The following is a 20,982-nucleotide window of genomic DNA, read 5'->3' as shown; positions in this document are numbered from 1 at the left end:
TGCATCATGGAATGAGTTCTAAATTGATGTATTTTTTGCTAGAGAATTTCATTAAATGGGCAGTTGATACCTCAGTGTCCTTTGCCCCCCCCCCCCCCAAAAAAAAAAGGCAAATTTTGCAAATCAAGCAGATTGATCTTCGGGCAAATCTGTGAGGAGGCAAGCTTTGGTTGAGATGAGCAGCTGAGTGAAGTAACTTCTTCCATCAGAGCTAAATCTAGATAGGTAATTTTGTCAATAGCCAAACATATTGGTTTTGCATGGTTGCTGTTTTTTTTTCTTTTTTTTCTTCTTTTTTTTTCCCTTCTTCATCTGATCTTCCCTGGGCTAAGAAAAAGTCTGAAACATGAGAGGCACCTTTAAACCCTGTTGAAAGGCCAGCCACCTTGGAATGGTAATGGCAAACTTGCTTCCATAGTCAGTGTCTGTGGAAGCTGCAATGGTTTATTCTCATGGACTATGGTGAAATTTTTTTAGGTAAGGTGTCTAGCTGGAGCCACTGGGATGCAGAATGCAAGTTATTCATATGGTGTTAGGGTTTTTTAGATAGACTCCTCAATTTATTCTCAATTCCAAAAAGATTTCTTAAGTAATACTTTTTGATAGTGAACCCCAGACCCCATTTAAAGACTTTGACAGAGCTTTACCACCTCCCCCCCTTTTTTTTTTTCCTTTGGGAGACAAGTGTGTGTGTGTGAGTATTTTAACAATCTGCTTGCTGTCACAGCAAAAGAGCCTTAACTTCTGACTTTTGTTTTGTGCCTTACTTCTAACGTTTGAGCATGAAATGCTGCTGTTACATTGCTGGCTCAGCCCTGCCTTATCTCTTTAGTTGCACAATCACACTTCCAGCTGCAATACTTGAGTGCCATGTATCTTGTTTTATTGCTGGTTTTGGGTTTCCAGTATGCAGAGAGTGGTATAATATAGCAAATACCTTTCCATGTAAGGATGCAAGGAAACTGCAAAATACAAAGTTCAGTTCCCTCTGTAAGCAAAGCTGGGGTTTAAGCCATTAGCAGGATCTAAGTCAAGCTTTTAATAGCTTAACATATCCTCCTAGTTTATTATGTGCTATGTGACTTTAAATTCAGTTCAGGAGTTGGCCTCTGATCATATATTGTTAGTTTTAGCGCCTTAATCTTCTTGAAGAAGAATGGTTTATATTAAGGTTTCTCCTACTGGAAAATTCTCAGCATAGACAGAGCAATTGTAAAATAATACCTTCTTAAGGAGTAAGCAGATCTTCTCGTGGCAAAAGTGATTTGCTCGTTCTCTTCTGGGCATTTCATAGTCAGTGCAGGCAGGAAGGAACTGGATTTTTGGATTGGCTGGATTCCAGCTGCAGACTATTCAGACCCAAGCCACAAAAAATATGGGCTGATTCTTAAGTTTTGGGCAGACATAGCATTGAGAAAAATCAGCTGTCTCAGTTCTGTGAACTGATGAAATTTGTTGTGAATGTGTCAGATGATAAGTGTGATGCTTTGTGCAGTGTAAAGTTCCAGAAATATAGTAAAGATCAGTTTGTCATGCATAAGTCAGGCGAGTAGAACATTTAGTTGAGTTAAAAACTAAAAGATATTGGTAGGTGTGTGTGATCCTCTTTAATATCCAGAAGATAAATGTATTCATTTGAAAAAGCAACCGTTTGTTCATGAAAATCAGAAATGCAATATGACTTTCTCATCGTTACCCCATCATTGCCACTGCTCTTACATTGTCCTCATCTAGTTCACGTATAAATGATAGTAAGTGTTCTTTGTTTTATTTACTTAGGTGAAGGTAATTTACCACTTACGTTCATGATTAACTTAGTATAAAGAAAAGTCTGGTTAGAGATAATCTTAACATCTCAATGCTTTCTCCTTTCATTTTCTTCCTTCTTCCACTCCTAGGTTTTTTGTTAGGGTCTTCCAGTTTCTGGAGAAATGGAAGTTTTGGTTGATGTACAAACCTACCCAGAGTGTGAAATATTAAAATTTAGTAGTCGGAGCTGTTAAAAGTACAAAATATGTTGTATAGCCTGCTATGCTTGTCAGGATTGTTTCAGTTTGTTATTGTTTGTTCTTTGATTCCTCTTTCATTATCTGGACTTTTTTTCCTAAAGGAAAGACTGTTCAGTTCTGCTATTTAATTTGGAATAAATTAAGCATAGTTCAAGGCTGGAGAAGTTCTGAACAGGTTGCCCATTTCAAACCGATAATGGTAGCTGCTTGGAGCTTTTAGAATTGCTTGAAAGCATTTAAGTGAGGTGGGACAAGCTGTTTAAGGAGCTGATGCTACCTTGAGACATAAAGGGCACACACTGGATAGAGGCAGGAGAATAATGTATTTAGCTTTAGGATGATGACCCAAACACAGATGGAATAAAGTCAGATGTTTGAGGTAGATACTGCTCCCTGCTGTCTAGGCAGCCTTGTTGCTGAAGGACACCACATCCTCAAATCTGCTGGCACTATTAGCTCCCGGTTTCCATCGTTTTCCACCTGCCTCTGAATGCTCAGTGATTTACTGAAAGATGCAATGGCAAGTGAGGTTGTAGTCTCTAAGTGGAAATGAAATATGTCATTGAACTGATTTTATTCCAAAGCCTTCCAGTGCTGTTTGTGTTCTGCTGAGGAAAGTCTGTAGCACGAATTCCCCCACTGCCTGGCTTTGGTGGACATCAGAGAATCCATGTGACTGTTATTGCCCTGCCTCTGAGAAAAACTTAATTGGAGCTGTCGACTTACTAGACAAAGAAGGAATCCAACTGCAAAACGTGGACCCAGAGGAAATCATGCTTTGCTGGTTCTTTGGATCATGACATGCCTTGTTTATGACTGTTCTTTTTCACTGCTATTGCTTTGCCTCTACTGCTTGTCATACTGGTGCGACATCAGCTTTGGCTGATGCACTGCACATAACTAGTATGAAGAGGAGTGGATGCCTAACAGTGTTAGAGACCCTACTGGCAGCCTGGGTCACACCATAACCTCTGTCCCGGCGGTGTGAGGAGAAACTCGGTATAGTAAATGTGTTCATCATGTAGTACTCCAATAACTACCAGAAAGTCTTCTATGCAAAGGCGCTGTGCTGTGCCTTTGAAAAGGGCTTAGAAAAGCCTTAATGAGAAGTGTACTCCATGAAGCAATTTCTATAGAATGCTGGTCTTGTGGTGCTGCTTTGGATCAATTGGATTCTAACTGTTCTTTTTAGGGGGGAAAAAAAGAGGTCCCTGAAGACCAACTCTTTCAAGTGTCTGCTTGCCTTGGAAAACCAGCTTTTGGGAGGTATTTTAAACAAAACCCGAAACTTTGTTTTGGGAATTGCAGATGTCACGTGTAGTTCAGCAGCCTTATGCTTTACCTCTCATGTATGAGCTCAGTTCAGAAGCCAGACCAGTATTCTGTGTTACTCAACATACACAATAAACACTTTGGGTTTAAAACTTTCTGGAGGGGGGAAAGTTGCACTTTCCAAGTGGTTATGAAACAGCCTAGATGAAGATTTTTGTCCTTGGCCAAAAGTCCAAAAGGAGAAGTTTGTTTGCGTTTTCTCCACTGTGACTGTCTCTCTAGCAGAGTTAGAGCTTGTTCCATTATAGTGGGCAGTTCCAGAAGATACACTTCTAAATTTTACAGACTGAGATATTAAGACAGGCTGATGGGATGTGAATGCTTCCATATGGTATTCCTGTCTTCTGCTACCTTCAAGATGGGAGAGCAAAGGCACCTCCCTACCAAGAGATTTCCACATAATGGAAGCAAATGCTACTGCTCTTGTTGTTGTTTTCGATAGGGCTGTAGGAGGAAAATAAAACAGTTATGGGAGAGCTTTACAATTGGTGTCTTATGGGTATAATGCCAAAGTACTGGCAGGGTAGCATGGGAATGTGTTCTTCATTTTCTATAATATATTAGCAATCTCTTTGTGTGGACAAGGGAAAAGAGACAAGAATTTAGGTGTTTGCAAAACCCATGTAAAAAGGGAAGAGACTGTGGGTAGGTTGTATTTGTCCTTGGGCATCCTCACACGCTTGGGTGGGGGGGGACCTGCAGAACTTCTTACTGTCATGTTACTCCCCCATCCAGTTGATAACAGCTTCTCATGGCCCAGGTGCACTTATGAGGAGTGATGTCAGGTACAAAAACTTCTGAGGGCAAAAGGGAATCTCCTGAGGCAACCAGCTGCAATTGATTATTTTATTTTTCTCTCTCTGAACTAGCTCTTTTCGGACTATGTTTTGCTGGGGAATCCGCTTCCAGTTTCAGTCCTGGGCTCATGAGCCTTACTTTTACAGCTGAATTTGTTTGGCTTGCAAATGCTAATTTTAGGTCCTGTGATGCTGTTTAGAATTACAGCCTTTGCTTTGGGAAATACTGTTTTAGATAGATCCTCTGCTATCTCGGTCAGGTTTGCCCTGTAGTGCTCCCTTGCCTTAAAAATCAAAGAAATCTAGATAAGTAAGGAGAAATGTATGGGGTGCCTTGATTTTAAAGCTGGGGAACAAAAATAGTAATAGTATGCTGACTGTCTTTGTGGATTTTGGCTGAGAAAGAACTGCACTTCCAAAGGAAGAAACTTATGAGGAGAATTATATGCGGTTTTAAACTTGTTTTCTCTTCTACAAACCACTATGCCACTTATGCACATTACTTAATATCTGTTGGAATGTATAAATACAAATTTTATGGAACTTCAGTATGTAAAATATCTAACTAAATTAGTCAGGCTGGATTAGCAGTACAAGTCAAGTACTTTTTTTTTTTTTTTTTTTTTTGAAGTTCTGGTTCTTCAAGAAACTTTGTCATTACCGAGCCTTCAAGTATGGCTTTAGGGTTTTAATGGCTGCATCTGTGTATAAAGGCACTTTTGCATGATAAACTTGTATCTGACCAAACGTTGTCTTGCTGCAGCGCTGAAAATGGAGTGTCTGCCTATGTGCAGACAGTGGTCATACAAAATCTCCTGTTTGCGCAGCCATTGATTGGATTGCAAGCAGCTGCATAGTGAGGTTCTTCTGGAGGTCAGAATCTCTGTGGGTCTAGGCATGAAAGACTTGGAGAACATGTCACTTATGATTCCGATTCATACTCAGGAAGTGTATGCAGATACATCATAATCCGTAAGTATTTATGGGATCATCTTCTGAGATCAAGCTTCTCTAAAGGTTCCATGTTTATTCTGATGTAATATTTTTGGAGAGTCCTTTGAAGAGAAACAAAATCTCAAGTATTGTGTGGGTAGAAGTGTAGAACTGAAAAGGCTTGCTATCTCAAAGCTATTTAGATCAGACTTAGTTTTGCTGATCAGCTGTAAATATTTAACAGCCTTGCAAAACCTTCTCCTGGCTAGAGGTGACTGACTGATTAACTTTGTTATGGATTATGATAAAGGCAAATGACCAAGGCTGCTGTGAATTAGTAAGTTGTCAGGACATTTTAAGACTGAAGAAGATGTATTGAAGTCTAGTTCTCTGCATTACTGTATTTACTTCTGCGCTTTTTTTTTTTTTTTTAAAAGACTTCAGAAAAAAAAAGAAGAAAGGTAGCTTCAGCTATGCAATAGTTCTTATTTACTTACGGTGTGCACACTGATCTGGTGGGTTTCAGGCAGTTTTTTTTAAACTGTGAGGGAAGAAATAATTCCTCCTGTATGCCTTTTTTAAGGCACCTAACAGATCTGTTACCAAAAAAATAGGTATTACTTAGGTTTTTTGTCAGCTATTCTAAGTGTAACACTGCATTGCTCCTTTGTGTTTTCTAGACTTTGTGTTGTGCAGTTCTTCTTCCAGCCTCCTGTGTATTCTTTACCTCTCACTTGTGGTTTTATTTGCTACTTCTGCCTCGCAGAATGCCCATTCTTCTTTTTGTATTGTTCGGAGAGTAAGAGTTAAAAGCACACGCCTCTAACGTTAACTGTCACAGAATACTGCATGTTAACCATAATGACAGATCGAGTCTCAGCTAGGTTGATGCATCTGGTCCTAGGTGGTAGTGGAGCAGCCTTCTAAAATGTGTCAAAGCTGGAAACTTGCCACTTCCAGTTCTTGCTGGATTTAGAAGGCAGAAAAGTAACTCCTCATTTTTTCTCTTTGCCTACTTTGTCTAAATCTGCTTGGAGCAGGCCATGAAGTAGATTATCTTGTCTGAGACAGCTTGTGCCACTGTGGCTGACAATGATCATGTAACACCAGTGATATTAAGGAAGCTGCTGTGTTAAGAGAGACTGTGGTATTTGCCAGAGTACAGAAGGAAAACTGATTCTGTATTTTCTGTTTCAGATGCAAATATTTGGGATTCTGCTATACAGCTGGGATTGAACAGGGAGCTATGCATGTATAAGGCTGCCTTTTCCGTGGGAAGGCAAAAGGGATGCTAGAATTGATAGGATTTGACAAAGATGTTGCAGGTCAGATTCCAGTATTTGAGTGCTTCACTTCGTATTCAATACACTGCCTGTGAGATCACCTGTATTCGCAAAATGGATACAAACTTTCTCCTCCTTTAAGCTAAATGATACTGGAGTGAACCTTGGAAGATCCTTCTCATGCTTGACTCCTTGAAAAAGCTGCAAGTAACAAACATCCTGGAACTTCCTGGCCATGGAATCACAAAAATGATATTACAGCTGTTTGTATTTGGAAGATAACTGAAGCTATAAGAAAACTAGTGCTTTTTCTTATGAAAATGTGACTTGTCAAATTGTCCATAATAATGTTTTAGAGCATTTGGCTGCTCATGAAATGAATTGTCTGGCCCAAATTGTTGTTTGAATCAAATGTAGTTTCTCTATAATGTCTAATGTAGTGACATTTCAGACATAGCATGGTGTCAGTCCTGTTTGCTCCTCAGGCTAAAGTTTGAATAGTTTGCTTTTGCATCTTCAGGCATGTATGAAGCACAGGTAGATAGGTTGGAAGCATGCTTGGTATGTCAGAGCAGGTGTATTTTGAGGTCTATTGTCCCATTACATTATATGAAATCTAATTTGTTTTAATTTTGAGACTTACAGCTTTTTTTGATCTGGTATTTAAAGGGAGTCTGTAAATTTTTTCCATATAAAAGCGTGTGGATCCAAAGTCTGTGGTGTCTTGGATAAACAGTCTTTCTCCTTCAGTACTTTTTCTTACATCAAAACCCAGCTGTGCATTGTACTTTCCTTTGAAAGGGATTTTGTGTTCATCTGACTTGTTTTGAATATAGTGAAAGCTAGATCTCACTTTCTATCATATTTATCCATATTTAGTTTAACAAAATGCTGTATCAAACAATTTCAGTGGCATTTGGCTAGATTATAGATAGTTCTTGGATGAATAGCATTTCTTCTATAATATGAGAGATTTGGGGTTAGAAAGAAGATTCTAAACATGGTGCTTTGCCTATCTCCTATGCTCTTTTAGCTAGAATAAAAAGCATGCTTTGAAATGAAGTTGATTAGTTTATACCCTGCATTTTCTGTGCACTAGCATTGTAGGTTTTATGCAGTAGTGAATGGTTTTAGTTGACAGCTTTGGAGATGGGCTTAAAGCACTGAATAAAATTGCTTCCTTGTTAAATGAATGCTGAGGGGAGAAGTAAAAGGTTGGAAATAAGGATTGTTAAGGAAGTCATTATGTGAAAGAACTGATTCTTACCCTTTGCTTTCTAAAAGGAAAAAAAAAACCCTTTGCATTCTAATGCTCTTACTTCTGGCATGTTACTTTATGTTGGAATTGATATGATAGTATCTTGAATGTTTGTGTGATTTTTTTTTTTTTTTTCCCCCTTGTTTTTTTTTTCCCTCTGCTTCCTTAATAAAGGCAATTGCTCTTTTTCCATACTCATCTCATGGTTATGGATGACTTCTAGGAAATATGTTGTAGGTGAGACTGCTCATTCCTGTCTGACTGTAGTGTTTAACTGGGTTGCCTATGTAGGTTTCCAGCTATTGAGTTGTTTGGAACTGTCAGGTTATTTGACTGCTTTACTTGAAGCTTATCCTGATGCTCTGGCGTTCAACATAAGCATCCTCCTTTAGGCTCTTCTAGTGTGCTAGCACTAAATCAAACTCTTGTGCTGTTTGTATAGTTGTCATTCAGAAAATTACACAGCAAATATCCTCCATTATCGCGTCTTGAAATCCCTATTTCCACATTGTCATTAATACATGCAGTTGAAGATCTTAAATTTCTTTTACTAAACTAAGGTTGCAGTGCCAGCTGAAATTTCTACAGAAACTTGTCTTTCAGAAGCTGTGGGAAAGGTCTGCTGTCCTTGATTTTACAAGAGCAGCAGTAACAAAGTATTTTCCAGGAAAAAAATCTGGGGCAAGTAACAATTGGCTTATTAACAAAACCTTGACTGAAGAGAGTTATAAGAAGCTTCTGTAGTAATTTTTCCCCCTCCACCCCAGAAGACATGGCAACTAGCTTACACATGAGGGTCAAAATTGCATTCCTGACTGGAGCTCAACCTTTGTGTTACAAGTAGTTTTAGTAATAATGCCCTGATTCGTCTGTTCCTCACTTTCAGACTGGTTGCATTCCTTATATTTTCTTGATCTATAGAGGTTTTTTTCACATTAGTGAGGGAGACAATCTTGAAATAACAGAAGGGTTTTGGAATTTTGAAGCAAACAGGATCTGTAGTATAATTAAAGCTACTTAAAATTAGTTCTTGCACAATTAATTTGCTATTTGCTGCCTGATTGTGTCCTTTAACCCTTTTTAGATGGATTGAAGTTCATGTAGACCAGGTGTGTACTCTCTTGAGTTGTCTATAATCCTCCTATGTTTAGCTTACAAAATAATCTACTTTATTTTCTCTAAATACTCATTCTCTCTAAATCAAACTTAAACTTTTATTTTTATGTTGTATCAGGGTAAATTGGGAGAATATACCTGGTACTGACCTGTTCATTCCCTTTAATGCTAGTTAGCACTAAAGTGTTTTTTCCCAGTCTGCCTTTCCATTCAGTCCTGCTGACAGTGGGTGAATGTATAGAGAGATAAATGGTTCAACAAAACAGCCCATGCATTAACCTAAACCCGAGTCTACCAGCTTCTACTATCCCTTAAGAAAGGGCAGGAAGAGGCTATAGCAGACAGGAATAGGCTTTTATATATTTTTCCAGTGAGGAGCACATGAACCAGAAGACCAACCAGTTCTGGCCCTGAACACCAGGGGAAAAAGCATGTTTTCCCCCACGAGAACCTCAGCTACTTCACATGTGACTTCGTGGTGTTTTCAGTAGATAAGGCTCAACTTAGTTTGTATACCCCATGAAGGAGGAAAGCAGTTTCTCTAGCGTATATGATGTGTTGTAGGCACCTCTGAAGGACTCTGTCATGGTGTGCATAACCCTTTAACCAGGTGTTAAGCTAATCCACGCTTGTGATCAGACATAGAGGCTGGCTATACTTAAGGATAAAAGCACCATAAGCCTAGAATACAGCTTTTATGCAAGATTACTACTAGGTTCCTAATGGTATTGGGAGCAATTAGGAGTAACTTTTGAAGTGTAGTAAAAGATTTGTAGGAGTCCATATCTATACCAGACTTTGATAGTCAAACTGAGACTATTTGAAAAAAATTATCTCTAATCACGAGCCGACCATGCCAATTTGGCCTCCATTCTGAAAGCCAAGTAGTGCTCTTCTGCCTCATAACTATATGGGTTATCAGGTCAGTCTGCATTTCACTGAACCTCTGTAACCTCTTTGAAGGCTCTAGGATTGTACTGGTTGCAGTAAACTGGGAAGGCAGGCAGTACTGAAATTTGGTACTGGGAACTGAAGGCTTGTGGTGAACACGCAGTATTGATCACTACACTAACAGATATTCTAAAAGTACTCAAGAGGTGAATGCTTCATGATGTTTTATGATGGTAAATTGACTTCACAAAGGCAAGTTATAAGAATAAACGCTTGTCTAGGAAAAAAAGCTAGTTGTGATTGCAATTAGCAAACTCTGCTGTATCCCTTTCAGGAATAATCAAGTTCAGAGATGCAAAACATCCTGAATGTCCTCTTAACTGGAGGAAGAGATGAGATTCTTTGGGATTTTAGAACTTGCTGGTTTGGATTTTCTTGCTCTACAGGAAGACTGCTTTATTTAGCTGTGTTGCTGGTAGAGTGGTTAGGAGGCATTTATTCCTATAGAGATGTCTTGGCCAGTGGAGTCTGAGGTGGAACTATGTAAATTCCATACAGTCCAACAGGCTTGGACTTACTCCAAGGTTGCATAAAGTGAAGGTCCCCTGTCTTGGATCAGTGGCTCTTGTTACTCCAAGAATAGAAGCTTTGAGTAAATCATGAGTAAGCTTTCCTACAGTTAATATAGCAACAAAAATGCTACTCAAAGCTACTTTATTTTGCTGCTGTAACTCCTTCAAATGTTTTCCTTCAGAAGGAAACAAATCTGATGGGACTCAAATTTTCAAGCCCATGAATCTGCTGTGGAGAGGAAAAGAACATAGGTTTTTAATTTGGTGGGTTTGGCAAAACATACAGTAGGCTTGTTTTGATCTCTATCTCCCTCACTTGGTGCATGGGGACAATTTTAATTCTAAAGATGCTGAAGCCCTAGGATGCATCTGTTGAAGATGCATGGAACATTCATTACAGGGGTGGGCTTTTCAGACTTGCTTACAGAGAAATGTCATGGACAGACTGGATCAAGCCCTTGAGTTGGGAGTGGACTTAGATGACTTTTTGGAATCCCATCTAGTTCTGTTTTCTATGATTCAGTGATAGCAAGCAACTACATTTTGCCAAAGATATCTGCAATATAATGGGAAATTGCATCTTTGGAAGATGAAAGGGAACCTCCTGGTCAGTCTAGTCTTGTTAAGCTTCCTCTGAAGAATGGAAAAAACGGTCCTGGGTGGGTGGGAGAGCAGTATCTGGCAAGAAACCTCTACATTAGAGGCTTTTGATGCAATGTGTTGCAGTCATCCACGAAGCACTAAAATGTTTGTCAAGTAGTAGTCTTGGACTGACTGCCAAAGCTTTGCTACAGGAGCAGGCTGACAGTTAACACTACTCCTGGTGATGGAGGCTGTTTCCGAGGCTGGAATTCTAATTCTTTATGCATGTAATAATCACATGGAAACAAGCTTAGAATTAATTCAGTTTTAATTGGAAGCTTGAGCTAGTATCTATAATATTAATGCACGGTAGCTGAGAACTGACTTCAGAGGAGAAATAAACCAATGTTATTTTGTTGGTAGGGAAGTACTACCTATCTTTGCTTTACCTGTTGATAACACTTCCCAATGCTATTAAGTTTATGAGAATAACTTCATTGTCCTTTTTAACTGAAATTCTCAAATAACTGGCAGACAGGAACAGGTTGTTTTGTGAAGGTCTGATATAGAAAAACATACCTGAAAGAGAATGTGCTTTAAAAATAAAAATAAAAAAAATCCCCAAACCATTCAAGTTACTTTCCTGAAATAATAAATCTCTACAAAATGAACTGTTCCAGCTGATGAGAGGAGTAATGGAGGCAAAGTGTGAAATAGTGGCAATGGTATGACATTAAAGGAGACATCAGTTCGTATATTCCTATGTCAGTGTTGCATATGTTGAAGTTTTCTTTTTGTATTTTGATATAAACTTTTGAGGCCTTTTTCCTTTCAATTTGTTTTCAAGGGAGTAAGTGTTGGCTCTTTCAGCGGAAGAGGGCTTTCCGATTAGTTGGGATTTTAGCCTACACTGGCAACATCCAAACCCAGAGCTTTTCGCAAATGTGAATAATAAAGGTTTAGGTGGCTAATGCTGTAGGTATCATGATACCTGTAGAGTTGCAGTACTGCCAAAGGAATCTTTTGTGCCCTCTGTGCAGTTTTTCCCTTGTTGCTGATATAAGTGCTTCTTTGGTCTTACAGTGAATCAGAGAGCAATGAATTGATGTGGTTTAAAACTTTAAAAATAAATCTGGCTTTGTTTCCCATTCATGTGAACCAGGGAGAGGAGAAATAGCATTGGAACAAAATAGCAAATGAAAGGTGAGACCGCTGCTTTTGGCAATAGTTTTGGTCCACACTAGTTCAGTGATGGTAAAAATATGGGGTAAGCACAATCTGTTGTTTTGGTATGTGCTGAGTATATACTACGGTATGATACCAAACAAGGAAGTAGAATGTACTTAAGAGGAGGAAAAATTCACTGAAGTCTGACTTCAGGATGAAAGCTATCAGTAATACTTCTTCAGCTTAGTTGTTTAGCACAGTGAGGATATGCTTTCTCTGGTGTGTTAGAGCTGTTGTAGCAACTGAACCGTAGCATGCAGCGTGCTCAAAGTTGAGTTTGTGAAATGGGAGATGGTTTGCATCTATACGTGACTGCGTATGCAGTAGAGCTGTTAGTAGGAGCTGAAGAAGACAAAGTGAAATTATTCCTTTTTGCCCAGGAGCAAAAGGGACCTGTGAAAATTACCTACTTGTTTGTAGTCTCTTAGGCTGTATAGGTATGGAAAGATAATGGTATTTAAGTTTTATGATACTTTCTATTTTCATAGCATTATAGGAGAGACTTTATGTAGCCAATTTTTATGTGTGGTATCTAGTAGGTACTCTCCTAAATCTTGGGGACAACATGCCTGAGTTGAAATCAGACTTTTCTAGGTGCAGGTCAAGTGCACCTAGAAAAGTTTGATTTCAAGTGCACTTTTTTTTCTAGCTTTGTTCCTAAATAACAGGTTTGGTCTACTCTTTACCACTGGCTAAGTCTGGTTCCTGGAAGAAATAAGCCTTATGTAATAAGCCATCATACGAATGATTCAGAAGCTGTTGATAGTCTCTGACGTAGTCAGCTAGGTTCCTACCAGACTTGAGGAAAATAGGGTCCTCGCATTGTGGGAGAGAACATGTATGTTCTTGCTTTCTAGACACCAGGAAATCCACGCAGAGGAGAGGCTTTTACTATGTATCCTAACCATGGGAAAAAACTTAATTGGAGTTTGCATTCCATTATATGCCAAAATCATCAACTGTTTGATGTAAATCTGTAGGAAACTGGCTTTGTTAATTATGGTGCCTGTAGCCTATGCCAGCACCACTCCCTTATTTGTGAGGAATAGTGCTTTCAAGGGAGATAATTCTCCCATGAGGTTTCATAATGCTAGTTGTCCTGGTACTGCTGCCATTGAGAAACGTTTCGAAAAGTACAGGACTCCTCTTTCCACATGTGGTGTTCTGATGTTTTGGAACATCTGGAGAACTTCAGAAGTGGCCCCTTAGATCTGCCTGTGGGCAGGATGTTCTCAGAATTATCTCTTGTCTCTGAAATTTGATTTCTCCTAATTCAAGTTTAGGCTTTTAGTGGGGTGGAGGACAGTTTCTGTTGCAGGTTTTCTTTTGGTAATGTTGGACATCTTGTGAAGTTTGCTTGTCCTTAAGCTGCCTCAGGCTTCTGTAGCTATTGGAGGGGTGTGGAGAGAAGTGAAGTGGGCCCATGCTTATTGAGAAGGATTGTGAGAAGATCTGATATGCAGCTTCTCTTTTATTTTTGAAGCTCCTGTTTGGTTGTAGGGGAGTCCTGAGCCTTTAGTGTTCAGTGATGGGAATTTGTGGCTGTTGGTCTTGCCTCTGCTCTTTCCTGTGCAGTTCCACACTGCTGCTACCTGAAATAGGACAGTTGTTGCTCACACAGGAGGCAGTACGTGGACACTGCTCAGTTATGCTGGGACCTCAAAAAACCTGAAGGATAGGAGAAGCCAGTGTGGGTCTGCTACCTCAAGAACAATCTTATTTGCACGCTTCCAACAGGTTAGAGAAGTTGGGTAAGGTTTCATGCAGAGAGCTCTGTGAGTGGGTGGGTACAGGTCCTGTTGTGGCTGACAAGATCCCTTGACAGCAGTAATGGTTTGCTTGGTATGTAGCTTGTTCAGTTCCTTAGGGGTAAGGAAGGTGGGGCCCAAATGCTACAGGGAGGGTTGGTTTGTGGTGAGCAAGAATCCTGGCCTAGAAAAAACAAATGCATCTGCTGTCTGTGGAGAGGAAGGAAACAAGTCTTTGATGCTAGATTTTCCACCCCCCCCTCATCCCCCAAACCCATATGTACGCCTAGTAATTGTCCTATCTTTTTTACCCATGTGAGATCAAAATAAAACTTGCAGGTTTGTAATTAAAGCGTAACAAATGGTAAGACTGTCATGAAATCCTCCTGCCCTTTTGTGAGAATGAAATTTAAAAATTGTCACAAAAAAACCCTTCAGGAAAACCTGTCAGTGCTGATCAGGACAAATGAATGAATTAAACTTTTACTTTGCTTGCATTTCCTTCCTATTTAAAGTTTCCAAAAGGCCTTTTAACCTTGAGTGACTTCTTCCTTTCTCTCCCCTTTTCTTTTTTAATCTTTAAATCCCACAAAAGACCTGAAAAGAAATCAAATAGCCTTTTCTGGTTATAACCCTTTTGTGAACATGAGACACTTGACTAATTTTTTTTTGTTAATGGAGCCACTTAAATTCAGTACTATTGAACTATTATACAATGCAAAAATCTTTAATTGCAGAATATAAAGCTAGTGATGATATTTGTTATATATGATTTCATAAGGAGGTATTGTTTTTTCAGATTTTTGGTTAGAAATACTTGTAAAAGAACATTGTCTTTAGGCAAGTTAAAACTTGCTGGCGTATTTCATGGTATTATAGTGTCTTTGAAAGAAAGAATTTGTATACATCTAAGATTCAAGTTGCAGAATCAAGGCATTTGAATTTTAAGGGCTTGTATTTAGATTGCCTGTGGATCATACTGGTGTGTGTGTATGTATGTGTATATTTTTTTTATATATATATATATATATATATATATAAATCAATCTTTTTTCTAGGAATCGGTCTGTTTTGTTTTCAGGACGAACTGTATTAACTGAGTGATAATCTCTTCTTGTGTAGGGTTAAACCCAAATTTCCAGATACTATCAGGCCTGGCATGAAATAATTGGAGTGATTTACTCCATTTGTTTTTCTGCACCGTTGGCAAATCTTTTTTATTTTCCAGAAAGATATGTTATCTCCCATATGAAAATGGGAGTGGGGGAACAAGTTCAATTGCATCCCAGCTGAAAAGGTCTTCACTTCTTGGGTGTCTTTGGGATCATGTATTAAACATATATTAAAAAGAGAAAAAAGTTTCGTTTATATTCTAGAGTACTTAAGCTTGAGATTATCTCATACCTTTTCTCCTTTGCGTTCATGAATGTTCAGCAGTCCTGCAGTTCAGAAAATGTGTATGTGAAATTTAAACTATTGTCCCACATGACCCCAAGCTCTCGTTTGTGGAAGTTAAGCCTTCTGTAGGGCACCGTTCCAGAGCCCTAACAAGGAGCCCACTCTGTTTGATCTCCTACATATTTTCCAGTTCTTGTTTTCTTTTTTTTAAAAAAAAACCAAATCTCCAAGTACACTTCCTTGTTACGCAGACCTGTTAATTACCTATACAAAGCGGTAATGATAAGAAAGGTAAGATTCTGCGTTAGTGCACTGCTTTTTCTAGTCTGTAATTGCCACAGAACTTCTCTTACGGCCTGAGCTGTGGGGAGACCATTAGCCTTCTGTGATGAAATGTTTTTAATCTGCAGGTGCTGTGGTAGATGTGGAGCTGAACTACTCCAAGTATTTGCCTGAACAGGCATTGAGTTCTCCTAAATTTTTTTTCATTTGTTTATTTATTTACTTCTTTTGCTTTCCAGGGAACTAATCAGTTGTAAAACTTCCTTTTCCATCTCTTTCAGATTCTTTTCCTCATTGCAATGTTAGCTTTTAATTGTAAAGGCTGTAGGGGAGGAATGCCCATGATCCAGTATAGAATATTCTTCACCAGTAAGACTACTGAAATGTATAAGTGGAACTACATCTGTAGTTCTTCAGGCAAAGGTATGAAATCCCTGAGGATCAGGAATGGAAGAGGTGTCTATGCAGTAAAGTAAAACCCTGAGAGATGTTACATAGACCAGTTGAAAGCTGTCAGGAACATTATACGTGAAGCTGCTGTGATGAGAAGCATCTGCCCTTCTTAAATCTTTTGTCAGGATGGAATTTCAATGCTTAAATGTTGCAAAGAAATTTCTAGGCGATTCCTTCCTTGGGGAAGGATCTATGTCCCCTTGAGGCTGAAGGCTTCTCTGGATAACTAATCGGTTGGGGCTCTGTCCTCAGAGGCAGATGAAAGAACTGTTGAAGGCTCTGTGTTACACCTGATAAAGGAAGTCATTAAGGAGTCTTCAAATATCTTCACATAAATCAAAAGCACTTGCATCCTCTTTCCTTAATAATAAATCAGGCCTTTAGGATTAGATGTTTTGAGTCTTTTTTTTCTTCTTCTCCTTTCACTTAGTTTGGTTTGCCCCTGAATTTCCTTAATTAGGTCTTTCTTCCTCCTCTCTTCTGTGTGAGCTGTGGGGAGGGGGATGGTAAGGTAAAAACGTTTCTAAAACTCCCCATATTCTAAAATTGGACACAAGAATTAAATTTGTGTTTCCAAATTCCTTTATTTCTAAACATGAAAAAGCGTTGCTGTAGTTAAACTCAATGCTTCATCTGCAGTTAATGACTGTATTAATGATGAATAAAATTAAGCTATTGGTAGAGAAAAAAAGCTGGAACACGCACGGTAACTTAGAGTTCTAGGAAACAGCTTACCATGGCTGTGTTACTTTTTTCCCGTTTTGTTTTGTTTAACCGCGTATTTGACATTATCAGGCTGACGTAACCAGATTGCTGATCTCTCTTGCTGTATTCCAAATTACTGTTTTTTTATTCCAAACTTATTTGTTTATTTCTAGGTATAATGGCTCCCTCCCTAATGGTGACAGAGGACGCAGAAAAAGCAGATTTGCCCTCTATAAGCGACCTAAGGCAAATGGAGTTAAGCCCAGCACTGTTCATGTGATTTCTACGCCCCAAGCATCCAAGGTATGCGACAGTGGGAAAATTCCATTTTCTGGTGATCCTGGGTCAAGAACAGCTCATGTAATACCACTGTCTGATTTGTCTTGCTGCCAGTTCTTTCTGTGATAATCAGGAAAATTTGTTTTGATGAAAAGTCTACAGTGGCTTCTCTTTCTGGGGATATTTATCTTTAATCTAGTTACTGATTTTAAAGAGTCTTTAACCTCAGGTATGAGTTAGTCTGACCCTTCTGCCCCTGTTCAGAAAGCTGGCTTACTAATGCTGACAGTTTGGTTATCTGAGTCAGAATAATCTGATGCAAATGCAAGAAGTATTTTTAACTTCTTTCTCAGTGAAGTATAAGATTGGTATGTCTGTTACCTCTTCACAAAGATAAGTGACTTGGTATTAAAAAAAAAAAGTGTGAGCTTTCTGGATCTTTCATTTGCGTTGCTAATAATGATATTGCATATATGTTTCCACCTGAAGTCTAGTGTAGGTGAAGGAGGACAAGCAGCAAACTAAATACACTAGCATAGCAAACAGCTCTTTAGAACTGTCTGGGTTAATGTGCTGGGGGCCAAACATATTTCAAGGTGTGAACAGTCGTATTCTCTCCTCTCTCAAACGCTTTTTCCCAGAAGGGAAGAGTGATCAGAATTTTCCCTGACTTGGAGGGAGTGTTCTGTGGTGACACTCGCCAAAGTGAATGGTTTGTGAGAAACGTGTGTTACTCTTATGTATTTCAATAACTGCAAAACAGTTGCCACCTGCAGACTAATAAGTTCTTCCTGAAGCTAATTTCTTGTGATCTGTACATTACCTCAAAATACTGTAGGTTTTTTTTTTTTTTTTTTAATATTCAAATTGCATGACTAGATCTCTGAGAAGTCCTGGAGCAAGTCTAGACTGAAGCTATAGAAAACTATATGCTAGCTACAGCTTTACTGAACCCAGGGATTCATGGTTGTTGTGGACCATCAGGTGTTAAACTGGGACACTTGCTTTTTTTGGAATCTTAGGCTATGTTTTGGCTGCACTTCCAGGTGTTGTTTTGCAGATAAAGTTGGGGGAATTAGGTAGCTGAATGTAAGAACCTCTGCTTTCACTGAGGATGTTTTAGAACTGGAGCTCTATAAATAAATAGTCTGAAGATTTTTTGCTTTGAGTTATGGTTTGTCAAATATGACTTTGTGTGGTTATCTAAGTTAACTCAGTAGCCCTGAACATGTGGCCTGGGCTTGTAAGAGGCGTTTTAGATACGGTGGTTCCTCCGCCCTCTGGCAACAGTTAGATAGGAAAAACTGTTTTTCAGAGTTGTGTACAGTATGCTGGAAATATTTCATGGTCTTGGGCTGTCTTAAGTTCTGCCTAGGAACCTTAGTTCTGGTCTGAGTGTGTCACTGCTTGAATGTGCGGCTTGGTATCTTTGCTCCCCTGTAGAGGTAAATGCAGTGTTAAAATGCCGGGGTTGCTGGCTGGTTGCTGTCATTAACATGGTTATCTCCTGAATGGAAGCAGTTGAAATCTTATTATATGGGGTGTAATTCAATACTGCAATGGCTATGAATGTTTTTAGTCTATTGGTAGCTCGCAGCAGGACTTTTCAGTTATTGATCAGAGTTCTACAATCACAAACTTTGTGTGTCAGTGGTAGAAGAATAACATATTTATCTTAATTTCAAATTGTTTCCGGCTGTTTGTTGTTTAACAGTGAAAGTTTGTCAAAGAAATTAGTATAACATGTTGTTTTCTTTTATAATACATACCATACACCTAAACTTATCAAAATATAGCATACCAGAGCTGTGGGTTTTTTGTGTGTGGTGTTTTTTTGATTGTACAGCTGCTGCATGGTGTAGATAAATATGTAGTCTTTTGGTTTAAAACTTTCTTTAAACATATTTGTCCTATTTTCAAAATGAAACTATTTGAGTTGAATCTTACTGATGAAATCGCCCTTTTGAAAAGAAAGGCCTGTTGCATCTCTGCGTGCATTGGTAAACTCTCTTCTGTTGCTTAAAATTTAATAAATGAAAAAACATATTTTATGTATTTGGAAACATACTCATGTTCTCACAGAATAATCTTACGCATTTGGACTTCAGATAGTATTGTGGCATTTGAGTTTGAAAATATTTAAACACCTGCCAGACACCACAAGGTATCTGGTTAATGTTCATCTGCGTTGTTATTGTAGTGTAGATAAAAATACGTGCTGTACAAATTAGTGCCCTTATCAAGATAGCATAGGGTCTGAGACATTTAAAGCCTCTCCTTTGAGGATTTGGATTCAGGTGGGTATGTCAGGTTGAATGTACTCTTTTTGCACTTTCTCTGAACCCTTACAAAAGAGCTTTTGTGTATTTATATTGTTGTCTAAGGCAAGGCTGGTGGCCGTGTGCCAGAACAGTGGTGCAGTGGATTGCAGTTCTCTTTCAGATGTGCAAAAAAGGACGTTTACATTTTAAAATACTTTTCATAGGCTTTTCTGACATCTTAGAAACCAGAGCCTAAATCAGTTTTATTAGGAATGGCTTCTGCATAGAGCTTTTGTAAATGATTCCAGAAACACAGACAAATTGAGGGGGGAGAGAGAGAGAGCGAGCGAGCTGCTTTGTTCTTGGAAAATAATGTGCAACTTGACACCAGAATTTTTGTTCTCCTCTCAATCTTTCAGTCTAGCCCTTATTTAGGGAAGAAAAAACAGTGGCAACTTCCACTGCACAGGATATTAACAAGTTTCCTTCCTTTACGTCCTTTCTTGTAACTTTTCAGACCTGAGTTTTGTTTTGATTTGCTTCTCTGTTGCTATATAAACTGAATCCTTGAGTAGAAAGAAAAGTTATTCTTGGGGGTACTGATGTTGATTTAACATAGATGGCTGAAAACAGTCTCCATCCGTGTGTCACTGCTGTGGCCTGGATGTGTGAATAAGGTACATCTCTGCTTTTGTGCTAATGCAGTTTTGGGGCCCTTGTCTTAACAGAAACTGTTGCCAATTTAAGTCAGTATGTCAGCTTGAAAACTGCAGTAGATCTTAAGAGGATGCTTGTCATGTCCCATTGTCCCTGCTATGCAGGTGTCAAGGACAGCTGGAGCAGCGATGGCTTCAGTAGTAAATTTAGCTGAGATAATTACATATGAATCAGTGCCTTTTGTTTTTGCCACTGGAGTGCTTGTTTTTTGCCGCTCTGCCTTCTGGAGGTGCTGAAGAAGATAATTTAGAACTGTTTGGCCTACTGAGGGTGTATGGGTATATTTTGGGGGGAAGCACTACACGGGGTAACAAGTCGCAAGGTTTTTTTTCAGCATGCAGTTAAAATGTATGCATACATCTCTTCAACATTATGGATTTGGCTTTAAAACCTATTTTATAAAATCCCTGACTGGTGCTTAAGCACAGATTTAATTAGTGTCTTGTTTTCCAGAATTCAGGACACTTATTTGAGAGGGACCTTTCTGGCAGGGACAAAATTGGTATTATTGTAAGAAAGGATGCTTAAAATTCTCATGCTCTTGTTTGTTTGTGTATGCGGGCATGCCTTTAACCCGAAAAAATGAATGCATTGACTTAGGTCTCCTGACAAAGAGGAAGACTGTCATCAAAGCTGATCATATGGTCTGTGAAAACCTTTTTCAGACTACCAAACTTCTAGATGCGGATTTTGGTCACAACTCATCATGACACAGCTAGGATTGCTGACTTCTATTTTCATGCTATTAGAGCTGTTTACAGCTAACTTCTGATTTTGTGAATGAGGCTCTTTTTTTCTTTTTTTGGTTGAGCATTGTTATTTTTTTGTTTTCTGTTAAACTGTTGCCCTTTGCACACAACAGAGATGCTCTGGAACTCAACGCTGGGTGTGCTGTGGTGTCCAAGATAATGGAATTTTCTTCCACTGAGCCTCAAACTGAAATTGAGAGGGGGATGTGAGGTTTCAGAATACTAGCCTGGGAATGATGGGATCCTGAAACTGGGTTGAGTAGGGGTGCGTGCGTGTGTGTGTGTGTGTGTAGGGGGCATGGTTGGGGGGGGAGTTCCGGGTGGGTGGGTCTTTTTGTTTGTTTTGTTCTTTTTTTGTCTGGGGTAAATGGGCACGTGTATCTGGCAGGG

At 39.0% G+C, this 20,982-nt stretch overlaps 1 protein-coding gene across 1 annotated transcript in view; it reads left to right on the top strand.

Annotated features, from left to right (window-relative positions):
- Window positions 1–20,982, top strand: part of PELI2 (pellino E3 ubiquitin protein ligase family member 2) — an 84,008-nt gene that overhangs the window by 9,841 nt on the left and 53,185 nt on the right. Inside the window, exon 2 of the mRNA XM_067295130.1 lies at window positions 16,760–16,889. Within this exon, the coding sequence (XP_067151231.1) occupies window positions 16,760–16,889 (130 nt within the window). The remainder of the gene's footprint in view (window positions 1–16,759; window positions 16,890–20,982) is intronic.

This window comes from Apteryx mantelli, chromosome 4, assembly GCF_036417845.1.
Source record: "Apteryx mantelli isolate bAptMan1 chromosome 4, bAptMan1.hap1, whole genome shotgun sequence".
In the NCBI taxonomy this organism is placed as follows: domain Eukaryota; kingdom Metazoa; phylum Chordata; class Aves; order Apterygiformes; family Apterygidae; genus Apteryx; species Apteryx mantelli.
The sequence above is the reverse complement of the archived record's forward strand: the minus strand, read 5'-3'. Positions and strand labels throughout refer to the sequence as shown.